This window comes from Micropterus dolomieu, linkage group LG13, assembly GCF_021292245.1.
Source record: "Micropterus dolomieu isolate WLL.071019.BEF.003 ecotype Adirondacks linkage group LG13, ASM2129224v1, whole genome shotgun sequence".
NCBI classification, from domain to species: domain Eukaryota; kingdom Metazoa; phylum Chordata; class Actinopteri; order Centrarchiformes; family Centrarchidae; genus Micropterus; species Micropterus dolomieu.
Genome location: NC_060162.1, coordinates 6,282,387 through 6,295,543, shown reverse-complemented (window position 1 = coordinate 6,295,543; position 13,157 = coordinate 6,282,387). Strand labels below are relative to the sequence as shown.

The following is a 13,157-nucleotide window of genomic DNA, read 5'->3' as shown; positions in this document are numbered from 1 at the left end:
CTCCTAAAGCTATATGCTTCCACCTCAGCCCACAGCCCACGCAGTGTCACCCACTATGTACACAGCTGCCTCACGAGTATCCCTCAGACAAACAGACTTCTGTAAATCCTCATCCAACGTGGTGTTAAGTACGGCAGAGGCATCCTGGACCTGATTGAGCTGCCAGACCAGTCGAGATCTGCTGAGCTGCTTGAATCAGGAGCCACTTGTAGCTGGCAGTGGCTGGCTCCCTCTGGGCCTTTTCACAGATTCAGCCAAGGCAAAACAATGCCAAAGCTGGGAGAAATCACACCACAGGCCCTGTGCCAGACAGACCAAAAGAAAGACATAGAAAGAAAGAGAGAACGAGGGCAATGTGGGATAAGTGAGCATCAGCATTGGTATATCTCTTCCTGACTCCTTTATAGAGGCAACATTAGAGCCATATTAAAGCACATGATTGAAGGGATAAGTGGAAGCTGCTCCACCTTGAGGTTTGTTGTCAGGGCTTTGTGGCGCTCTGTCAAGGGCCACTGGCATGAGCCTGAAGGGAAGGCAGAGGGAGCACAGCAGAAAGAAAGGCAAAAGAGAAAACAGGCAGCTGGGGACAGGCTCGTGGAAGGAGCTGAATGGATGTTTGTATTCCTGAATGCGGAGAATCGACCGCATGTCATCAACATGGCTGAGCAGTTGTGAGGGAACCTGGGAGTCAGAATGTCTTTCTGATGTCTCTCCTTTGTTTGTCTTGCCTTCAGCGGAAACACCATGACCCTTATTCAAACAAACAATAGCCACCTTTCTATTTGGGTGTGCATTTATTAGTTTTTCATACATTCTTGTTTCAGTATGTGTATAGACATTTATGCAAACTGAAATTATATTTTTTATTCGCATTGTAATATGGAATGGGCTTAGATGGAAAGCATCACTTTTTGTTTTCTTATTTTATTTTTGTTTAGTGGTCAGAAATGTTCTCAGTATGTGCCAGAAAAAGGTGAATCTGCAGAGCTGCAGCTCACTCCACACTCTGAGTCAGTTTGTCTGCTTTCAGCATAAACATTGCATCAGGAAAAGTAGACTGTTTATTCATTCGTTTCTTCTGTTTTCCTTTTCATTAATAAAGATGAGGAGGTCTGATTGTGAATTAAGAGACAACATGCCTAAACCCATTCCCTGCTCTCCTAAGTGCTTTAGGCTATTGTCACAATCAAGTAGTGAAATTGCTTTTCAAAAAACACTAAACTTTAGAGGTTATATCAAAGACAGGTATGAGTTGTGAGGTTAGTTATTTTTAACAGTTGCTTACAAAAAAAATTAATTTTAAATGTAAGTTTTGTATGTATGACTCTTTATGCCAGGCCATATATGGACCAAACCAGTTTTCCATTTATGTATCCATTGCTCTTAAATACATGTGCTGTTATGTTTAACTCTTCTGAAACCCAACAGCAGAACACGGAAAAGGAGTAGAAATAAAAATAACTGTTTAGTTTATTTACAATTCCAGAGAATGTGCAATAGTGAGATCTTGCTTGAAGTCCTTTGTGAGACAGGTATGTGGCAAGAGCTGGACAGGCAGCAGAAAACATAGGTGAGGCACCGAAAGAGACAGGCAGCCATCTCCCACAGGACATGAGCTTCTAAGGCAGAAGCCTCAGAATCAAAAACAAATTCAGGCAAAGATCAGGCAGCAAAAGGCAAAACTGCTCACAGGGTTCTGAAGGAAGGCCATAGCATGAGTACCACACGAGAGGAGGTAATGTATTAAAGAGGTCATATTATGCTTTTTGGCTTTTTCCCTTTCCTTTATTGTGTTATTTATCTTTTTTGCGCAAGTAAAAGGTTTGCAAAGTGAAAAAGCCCAAAGTCTACCCCAAAGGGAATTACACTGGGGAAACACTGCTCCTGAACCGCCTGAAAACAGCTCCAGCCTTTACTTCCGTAAACTATCTGCATCACTTTTTAACACTCGTCATAATGCTCGCCTTGCAGCTAGTCAGGCACACCCTCAAAAACACCAGTGGAGAAACACACTGAGCTGCAGCGCACACAGTGACGAGAAAAATGTTTTTTAGAAAACTGAGATGCTTCACTCTGTAGCTAAAAGGGGGTCAACACACAGGTGAAAAGAGCATAACATGACCACTTTATCACGTGTTTTCCAGGAAGTTATATCAGTGGGTTTATTATAACATTTGCAATTATACAAGTACTAAACTGAAATGTTACATATTAAACCTTTAATTAACAATTAATTATGATTTGTATTGGAAGTGTACTTTCAAAAACTGAATAAAGAAAGTCCAAACTGAGTCAAAATAAAAGCTGTCTAACTGTTAAGGACCCGTGGAATTATTTGTTTACATCTATTGCTTTGGGTCCAAAGAGTTGAACATAAGTAACACAATGACGCTGCATATTACTCAACAAATTTGCCCCCTCACTTGAGTATTTCCCTGTTGTTAAATCTGCCTCTCTCTCGCTTAATCAGACATGTTGATTAAGTCTCTAATTTGTAGCGGTGGAAAGGAGGAGTAGATGGAATACTGTGTGTGTATTGTACACAATATCAGTCAGTCATTGCAGAGGATTACAGTGTCTTCAGAGAACATTTCTGTTTTACATTACTTCATTAGGCTCCCTTTGATAACCTTTCATTCCACATTATTAGTTTTCATTTAATCCCGGCCCATGCGTAAGCTGCTGTCTACAGTGTATGGCATGAGAGAAAACTCTTCTACAAGTGTAGGGCTGCGTAATTAAGCAATAAGCCACAAGAGGCCAAGCTTTACAGTGATCTTTGAACAGCTGCACTGAGATGTGTTGTTAGGCATGACTTGTTAGCTGTACTAAAAATCTGTGTAAAGTGCAACCTTTATTGATTTACTGCCTTCAGAAAATGGTACATAAATGTCATACACTTCAATAGAAGTAGTAGTAGTAGTAAATAGTAATATAGTATATTTAATTAAATTAATATCAATAGAAATGTATAACATTTGTATTATTTAAGATCCTTTTGTTACTATTTATGGTCATTCAATATATTTACATTCTGTAATTAATTTTCTATATAGTTTTCATTATTTGAGTCCACCATTCCTGCACGGGATTCAAATTGCCTACTACACATGAGGGATTTACAGGAAAGGATGCATTCAGCACATCTGTTGGTAATTTTATCTCATTGATATCAGCCTCACTAATTACTGTTAACTCAGCCGTATCGGAGCTTTAAGTTACTGCTAATGCAAACCGAACATTTCCTACAGCTGATAGCACATTAAAGGAGACCTAGTGTGCTTTTCCATATCCATACAGCCTGGTAAAAGCATCTACAGCTTGTTTCAGACAGAGGCTGAAATGAAGGCCTGCATGAAGAGCCAGTATAAGATAGAAAATGATTCTTTTGAACTTAATCATGCAAAGCTGCTATACAGGAGTACAGAACAACAGTATAGGACTGGAGATGCAGTATAATAGGTCTCCTTTAAAAGCATTCTGCTGAAACACATTGTACAGTCTTACATGTTGCAAGAAGTAATGGAACCAGAAGTACCAGTGACAGTAAGATAAAGAGTTGCAGGCGAAAGGTGGCATATGATGGAAAAAGGCTTTTCCAGTGCTTTCCCACCATACGACTTTTTTATGAAAACAATGTGAGTTTGTTTGGCTGCACTGTAAATGGGAACACCACTCTGTTGTATTTCTGACATATGGGCTGGTCAAACAGTGTTTGTATTAGTATTTAAGTGAACTTTCTGGTACCCTTGGCTCTAATACCGGTTTACTTGAGGGGTTGGGTATTTGTTATTGTCACTCCCCATTGCCCCTCAGTGCATTTTTAATTGTATGCTGCAGGAAGTGAGGAAGTTGGAGATTTGTTTGAACATTAGTTGTTCATAACTCTCTAGTTATTAATAAATCTATTCAAGTTGACTGACTGAAGTTCAGGTTTCTGCCGTGCTAGACAGACATCACATACAGTATGTTGGTTGAAAGCTGCAATTTCCGAGATACCCAATAAAGCCACCCTATTATACATAAATGGTCCAAGCCTGTCATCTTTTTGTGCATAGTCTGGCGTAATTGAAATGCCAGGCTTTTAAATTCCCATCAGTTGCCTCAGAATATGCACGCGTAGCTTGTTATCACAGACTATATATAGATAAACAAATGACCTGGGTGACATTAAGTCAAAGTTCTGCTGCAGAAAAATAGATGATTTACTTGTCATAAAAAGTATTTGTTTGCAGATGCGGTATTTAATTGCATTGTTTTGCTTTTCTTTTCTACCTCTAAATTATAGCCCCTTCAATTTTTTTCAAAAACAAAAAATGAGTTGTTCACTCTCTCCCTTAAAAAATAACAGGCTGGTCCGTCTCTCAGTTAATGTCTCCACTGGAGAGCATTTAGTGTCACTTCTGTATAAATGGATTATGTTTCACAGATATTGAAAGAGGCTATGTGGGCTCACTAATAATTTTTGGTACGACCAGCATTTTGCATTGCTGGCCATCTGTTTGTCAAAACTGAACTTTTAACAAGCTTTTGTCAAAAGACCAGTAATGACACAGATATTTGCATTGAAGTTGAACCTGGTTGTAGTACCATTCTCTCCTCTTCCTTCTCCCCCTGGCAAATGGCAGATCTGTTTACTGCTGATAATCTTATCAGATTCAAATTTCACTCATCATTCTGTCCCTACAAATCTTCATCTCCTTGATTAATCATTCCTGTAATATAATGAAAGCTGATCTAAGCAATCAACCATCTCGTCTGCAGGGCTAAAGATCCGTGAAGTTATGATCAACGTCTCACGTCAGCAGGTGGAGGACTTTCACGGCCCAGAGGACTACTGGTGTCTGTGTGTCGCCTGGAGTCACTTGGGAACTTCCAAGAGCCGCAAGGCAACTGTCCGGATCGCCTGTAAGCAACTCCCTATCACTTTGATACCAGACTGACCTTATTGTCCCTGAAAAGGTTATTCTTCAAAATAGTGCCATGATTTTGTAGAAGGCATTTTTTCGTGTTCATGTGTGTGTGAGGGTAGAAGGTCACACGTGCTCCTTCATGTTGTTGCAGTTGTTCTTTAATGCTGGCTGTTTATTCTCTTCCCTAGACCTGAGGAAGAACTTTGAGCAAGACCCCCAAGGCACTGAGGTGCCTCTGAATGGCATGATTGTGTTGCACTGTCGTCCCCCAGAGGGAGTGCCTGTGGCTGAGGTGAGGGCTTCTTGCACTTCAAACAAGTAACATTTTCTCCCGTGTTGCCTGGAGAGGAGCAGTGTTCTGTCTGGTTTACTAACACAACTCAGTTTTCATGATAAAATGTTTTGTTACTCTCCAGCCACAAACACATATGCACTTTCCTCCTCAGTTTAGTATAAGTCAGAGCTGCATTTGATGAGCTAAAGAGGCCTTTGTTTAGTTTCATTTCGATCAAGTTAGATTGATCATTCATATACTGGGAGTAATATCTATCCACGTGCTTCACTATGTTTCTTTGTTATGTTCTCTGGTGAAAGGATGTGCGGCTATAACTTATTTAGATGTCACATATTCATTGCACATCATTTCCTCTCTCCCTCCTCAGAGGGTGTGTGTGTGTGTGTGTGTGTGTGTGTGTGTGTGTGTGTGTGTGTGAAAGAGAGAGCCTGTCATTGCCATTTTAATTTTTACTATGAATATAAAATGAGGCTCTTGCGGACAGTCCTGTTGAGTTGTGTGTGTTGTGCTGTGCTCAAATGTGGTGTGCCTTGATGTGAACACTCGGTAGGCAGATATGTCAATATCAAAGTCTGTGTGCCCAAGCATCTGAAGCTTTGCATTTACTTAAAGACACAGTCCGTGATCCATGCATAAACAAAATGACAGCCCTGCCAGCAAATTTCAAAGAACAGTACTGGAACCCTGCTATTACTCCAAAAATGACTGGCAGGTTTTTACATACACTGACTAATAAGTTATAGTTAAAGCTTTGTTTACATCAGTGACGTTTATAAGCAGCAGTGAAATACATATAAACACATACATTGCAGATTTTTCATCTTTAGGTCAATCTTTTTAATTACATTCAGCACAATCAGAAGAATCTATCTTCACAAATGTGTCTGTTTTCCAGCACGTTGAATTTGCTTTGAAATAATGATGAGGTTGAAGAGCTAACTTTGCTTCAAAATATTTCTCTATGAAATTATTTTATTCATGGAAAAATAAGCATAAAGAAGAATAAAACATCTTCAGATAGTATTTATTAAGCGTCTGCTCCACAAAAAATCTGCCATCTTCTTCATCAGGATATTGTGTTAAAGCCCCTGAAACAAGCAATATGTGAACAAGCCCGAAGACGTCTACAGTAAAGTCCTGGCAAGTCATTACTGCTGAATTGGAGGACTTTATTAAAAGGGCTACAATTCAGCACTGCTCATCTCAAATTCAAACTGAATGTCACCATATATACCTGAAATGTATATACCAAACACTTTCTCCAATCACAGGCATTGTTGGTTCTGTATTGTCGTATTAATAAAAAATTGATCACAAAAGAAATGTAGATTAACGCTTTGAGACTCCTTGAAGTTGACCAAGGACTCCCTCCACAACACACATAATGCACGTTAAACTTTGTTTGTGCATTTTATGTGTGTGTGTGTGTGTGTGTGTGTGTGTGTGTGTTGAATGATTCAGCTCTCACAAATGGAGCATCGGTGTACCTCGAGTCTCCCCCATGCATTGTGGTCATCAAATAGGCAACTTCTCATGCATTCATTAATGTGACTCTGGCTTACAAAGAGAATGGTAATTGTAAATAATGCAGGGACAAATCTACCTCGTTCTAGTATGACTCGCACCGGGAAACAAAATCTCACATCCAGAGTTGGGGATGTGGTTGTACTTTTCTCTTTTCATGACTTTAGGCATTGCTGAGATGTTAAAGCCTTTTTTGTAACCAGGGCTGTGAAATTTGGCTCAGAGAGAAGCTGTAGCTCAGCTACAGTTTGAGGTTAAAGAATTGAGGTCATGATTCATTGTGATTCGTTGAACTCTATTTGTATTCGGAGGCATATTTATTTTGGTCATGAAATTTATTTGAATCTTTCATGCTTCGCAATTTGCAACACATCCTGATGAAAATGAGTACTTGTGATGTTGAAGAAATGCAAACAGTTAATTTTTAGAGCTGACAATAAGTGCTCTGTTGACAAGATGCAAAGGAAATGAGTTCCAACTTTGCATGCTGTTTTAAGACCTAAACACTGTACAGCCGACTTTACAGCTTGAAATCCCCTTATGTGGCTGCTCTCTTCATGTTCTCAGAGGGAACACTAACAGTAAGAGAGAGGAGAACTTTATCCGCATCTCACTGTAACTAAGCCACCCGGGACTTTGCTGGGCTGCTGTGTAGGATGTTAATGAAAGTCAGAGAATGCCATATTATCTGTCCCAGCAGTGATAGAGGCAATAATCTGTACACACTGTAAGTACAACCACAGAGAATGTATCATAGTAAAACGGCTTAAGTCCACTTCAGTTTATTGCTTACAAGAGTCAAGATGGCAAAATTTTTTCACTTGGCTCCACTTTTTATAGACAGGGAGCAATTTAGAAGACAGATTATATTCACTGTAATGTTGACGTCGTTATTTTGTTGGCTTTGATTAGAACATAATAATTACATAATAATTTTCATCATCACCAAACTGAAATAAAAAATCCCTTATGTACTATATGCTCAGTGTTTGTTGTTGTAACTTGTGTACTTATTTGCTTAAAACTGTAATTGCCAAAAAGAAGATATTTACATTGTAATGATTTATCTGCAGTGACAGCGCCCACTACTTTAGTGTTCTGACTGACGATGTTGGTGCTGGTAATTTGATTGTTGCAATAGGCTGTGGCTATGTGGGAGCTCTGAAAATAGTTGAATGTTGAAACCACTTCAATGGCCACACAGGCAGTTAACCAGTTGGTGGGGGCACTGTTAGCTATTGCTTAATATCTGTTATTTGAGCAATCTCATGCGTAGATTAGTCTGTGTTGTGATTTGCATCATGAGACAACGTATGGAGTGGTCACTAGCCATCACAACATCAAGGAAAAATATGGGCCAAAAACAACACTGTGTCTGCCAATGATGCAGACTAGGGCTCCACAATCGCAATTGTGATGGCGATGTCGTCATGTGCGATTACATAACCGCAAAAAGTGTGCGATTTGATATAACAGAAAAGGTGTGTGTGATGCTGTCTTCTCTGTGTGTGATGCAGTCTGCTCATTATCTCCGCCCACACCGGGCTCTCGCATGTGGCGCTACAAACATATGGGCCTACTGTGCAATCAGAAAAATGATTCATGGGCAGTGTGCAAGTAACTTTTAAGACAAAAACCTACCGTAACCCCCCCGCCCCACCGCTAATCATTCAAAACATAGTCAGACACGCCACCGGAGCACCGAGAGAACTGCCGGTGCTCATGTGGCTCTGTGACAGAGACAGAGAGACTGCTGCTGTCTGCAGCTGAAGCGTTCAGACAGAAGAAAACTGGGAGAAGATAAGGCACTTTTCGTCAATCGACCAATCACAGGCTGGATGGGGCTGGACATTAAAAAGGTTCTACAGCAAACTTTCAAATCATGAACAATATAATTATTGACAAGTTAGTCCTTACCATTAACAACTTAGAGATCGATGTAGAGCCTTTTTCTTGCACAAGGTTTAAATAAATTGATAAAAACCCACAGAAATGAAACAGCTATAACTGGATTTAATATTCAACTAGTGGTAAAATAGTATACTATTATATGAAATTAAAATGAATATAGTAATTAATATAGGCTATTATTGTTATTCTTACAGTATACTATTAACTGAACATTATAGGCTACTCTTTATTTCGCAATTTGACTTTTTCTCCAAATCGTGCAGCCCTAATGCAGACCATGCTGAAATATATATAATTTATATAAACATAAAGTAGCGCATAGTGGGAATCAGTGCTAAAGTTAGCAAGCTAGGTTTTCAGCATGGAAGCTAGTTAGCCTAGCTTGCTAGCTTTCACTTTCTGAGTGGAAAAACCTAACCTCTAACATGCACTTCCTTTGGTCTTCTTCTTCTATCCCCTTACAATTATCTTGTATTGATTGCACTTTTTTGTTAACTCTTACTTCTTTCCCTAGGCATTTACCCCATTGATGCGATGTGCTATTAGCTCTTACTAGTATTTACTGCTGCTCTTACTAGTATGAATTGTCAGTTGTAGATCTTGTGCTGTATTTGATGCTTTGTTGATGCTTGTATGTTGTTTCTCAAATGTAAGTCACTTTGGATAAAAGTGCCAAATGAGTTAATGTAATGTAATGAAACTAAAAGCTAAATGGGTCCTTCCAAATGTTGAATGTTGTAAAGGGACGGATGTCAATTCACTAACAGCAGATAGCTACCGCTGACAAAAGAGGGAAACAAACATCTGGTATCAATGTTCATAGGATATGCTATTATGACGTGCTCCGGTCAGCAGCTTACCACAGTTGACAGTTTGGCTTCTTGTAACACCAACCTTCAGATGATTGTAAGAAAGTAAGGAGAATTTAAATTTCAGTTTGAGTTCGACATTTAAGGCCCACTATCAAAATCAAAATCACTAAAGTATAAAGATCATGGCCATAATGATGTCTGCATAATAAATATAGCTTTATGAAAACAATTAGGACACCATCACAGCCGTCAGGGAAACTGTCACAGGAAATTGCACTTTTATTTACTAGACAGTATTTTGTAGGCTCAAGTCAATTTCAATTCAATTCAATTTTATTTATATAGCGCCAAATCACAACAACAGTTATCTCACAGGGCTTTTCATAAAAGAGCAGGTCTAGACCATACTCTGTGATGTTATTTACAGAAGCCCAACAATTCCCACCAAGAGCAGCATTAGGCGACAGAGGCAAGGAAAAACTTCCTTTTAAGAGGCAGAAACCTCGAGCAGAACCATGACTCAGGGTGGGCGGCTATCTGCCTCGACCGGTTGGGGGTGAAGGAGAGAGAGAGAGTGAGAGCGAGAGAGAGCGAGAGAGGATGAGGGCAGGAGAGGAACAGAGAGAAAAAGAGAGCGATGGAAGGAGAGAGAGGGGAGGGAGGCAGCCTACATAATATACACACAGCGGTACAGACAGTAAAGGTGATGTTGCTATAGACTAAATGACTAAATGAAAAATGGTATAGATATGTATAGTAGTGTTAATGATAATAATCGTAATCTTAATGATTACAATAACAATAATAACAATAGGACTAGTAACAATAATTGTTGTAGCAGAGGATGTCGAGCAGGAACACGGGGGCAGCAGGTGACCCGCAGCCACAGATCCAGACTCCACAGCTCCAGAGCCAGAAACACCTGCAGGAAGTGATAGGAGGAGAGAGGAAAGGGACGAGAAAGCACAAGACTACCGGAAAGGGGAGAAGTTGTGTTAGTAACGTGCAATAATGGGATGAGGTTGCATACAGAGGGAGAGATAATAGAGGAGAGAGGAGCTCAATGCATCATGGGAAGTCCACCGGCAGTCTAGGCCTATAGCAGCATAACTAAGGGATGGTTCAGGGCTCACCTGAGCCAGCTCTAACTATAAGCTTTATCAAAGAGGAAAGTCTTAAGCCTACAATTAAATGTGGAGATGGTGTCTGCCTCCTGAACCCAAACTGGAACCTGGTTCCACAGGAGAGGAGCTTGATAGCTGAACGCTCTGGCTCCTAGTTTTGGAGACTCTAGGAACCACAAGTAACCCTGCATTCTGGGAGCGCAGTGCTCTGGTGGGGTAGTAAGGTACTATGAGCTCTTTAAGATAAGATGGTGCCTGACCATTAAGATCTTTGTAGGTAAGAAGAATGATTTTAAATTCTATTCTGGATTTTACTGGAAGACAATGCAGAGAAGCTAAGACAGGAGAAATGTGATCTCTTTTCCTGGTTCCTGTCAGAAGACTTGCTGCAGCATTCTGGATCAGCTGAAGAGTCTTAATGGACTTTTTCGAGCAGCCTGATAATAAAGAATTGCAGGAATCCAGCCTAGTAGTAACAAATGCATGGACTAGTTTTTCTGCATCATTTTTAGACAGAATGTTTGCAATATTACGTAGGTGAAAAAAGGCGGTCCTTGAAATTTGCTTAATGTGAGACTTAAACGACATGTCCTGATCAAAGATAACTCCAAGATTCCTCACAGTGGTGCTGGAGGCCAAGGCGATGCCATCAAGGGAAACTATATCTTTAGATAATGCGTGACGGAGGTGCTTAGGCCCCAGAACAATAACTTCAGTTTTATCTGAGTTTAACATTAGAAAATTACAGGTCATCCAGGTTTTAACATCCTGAAGGCACATTTGAAGTTTAGCTAACTGATGAGTTTCATCTGGCTTGATCGATAGATATAACTGAGTATCATCTGCATAACAATGAAAGTTTATGGAATATTTCCTGATAATATTGCCTAAGGGAAGCATATATAAAGTGAAGAGGATCGGTCCGAGGACAGATCCTTGAACTCCATGACTAACTTTGGCGTGCATGGAGGACTCATCGTTAACATGTACAAACTGAAATCGATCTGATAAATAGGACTTAAACCAGCTTAGAGCGGTTCCTTTAATGCCAATGAAATGTTCCAGTCTCTGTAATAGGATCTGATGGTCAATGGTATCAAATGCAGTGCTAAGATCTAATAAAACCAGTACAGAGACAAGTCCTTTGTCTGATGCAATAAGGAGGTCGTTAGTAATTTTCACCAGTGCTGTCTCTGTGCTATGATGAACTCTAAATCCTGACTGAAAATCCTCAAATAAACTATTGCTCTGTAGAAAGTCACACAGCTGTTTAGCAACTGCTTTCTCCAGGATCTTAGAGAGAAATGGATGGTTAGATATAGGTCTCTAGTTGGCTAAAACATCCGGATCAAGTTTGGGATTTTTCAGAAGAGGTTTAATTACAGCTACTTTAAAGTACTGTGGTACATAGCCTGTTGATAAAGATAGATTGATCATATCTAGTAAAGAAGTGCTAACTAAGGGTAAAACTTCTTTAAGCAGCCTTGTCGGGATGGGGTGTAAGAGTCAGGTTGATGGTTTAGATGAAGAAATTATTGATGTTAGTTGGTAAAGGTTGAGGGAAGCAAAACAGTCTAAACATATATCTGGTTCTACAGCTGTTTCTAAGGTTCCTGAGTTTAGAGATAAGTCGGTGCCAGTTGAGGGCAGGTCTTGGTGAATTTTGTTTCTAATAGTTAGAATTTTATCATTAAAGAAGCTCATGAAATCGTAACTACTGAGAGCTATGGGAATACTTGGCTCAATAGAGCTGTGACTCTCTCTCAGCCTGGCTACAGTGCTGAAAAGAAACCTGGGGTTGTTCCTATTTTCCTCTATTAATGACGAGTACTATGCTGCTCTGGCATTACGGAGGACCTTCCTATAAGTTTTAAGACTATCTTGCCAAATTAAACGAAAATCTTCCAGTTTGGTGGAACGCCAATTCCTCTCAAGTTTCCGCTATATTTGCTTTAATTTGTGAGTTTCAGTATTATACCATGGAGCTAACGGTCTTTGTTTTATTATTTTCTTTTTTAGAGGGGCTACAGAGTCGAGTGTCATTCGCAGCGAGCCTGCAGCACTATCAACAAGATGATCGATTTGGGAGGGACTGAAATAAGCATAGGAGTGCTCTGTTACTTTGTGACAGACGTCTTCTGTATGTCTGAAGCTGTCATTCTCAACGTCTACATGAATATTAAAATCCCCTACAATAATAACTTTGTCCGTTTTAAGGACTAAAGTTGACAAAAACGCAGCAAATTCAGATAAGAATTCAGAGTACGGACCAGGTGCTCGGTACACTATAACAAAAAGAATTGGTTCCAGTGATTTGCAACTTGGGTGTGAAAGACTAAGAATAAAGCTTTCAAATGAGTTATAGTTTAGGTTAGGTTTAGAGCTGATTAGTAGGCTAGAGTCGAAGATAGCTGCAACCCCACCTCCTCGGCCTGTGCCTTGAGGAATGGGAGTATTAATATGACTTGGAGGGGTGGATTCATTTAGGCTAACATATTCTCCATCACCCAGCCAGGTTTCAGTAAGAGAAAATAAAGAAGAGAAGTGTGTTAGACTGCGACTCTGCCTCCTGGTCTCA

General features: G+C 39.9%; 1 protein-coding gene across 1 annotated transcript in view; it reads left to right on the top strand.

Moving 5' to 3' along the window:
• Positions 1-13,157, top strand: part of unc5da (unc-5 netrin receptor Da) — a 183,779-nt gene that overhangs the window by 125,938 nt on the left and 44,684 nt on the right. Inside the window, exons 3-4 of the mRNA XM_046067473.1 lie at positions 4,765-4,908; positions 5,102-5,205. Coding sequence (XP_045923429.1) covers positions 4,765-4,908; positions 5,102-5,205 — 248 coding nt within the window. The remainder of the gene's footprint in view (positions 1-4,764; positions 4,909-5,101; positions 5,206-13,157) is intronic.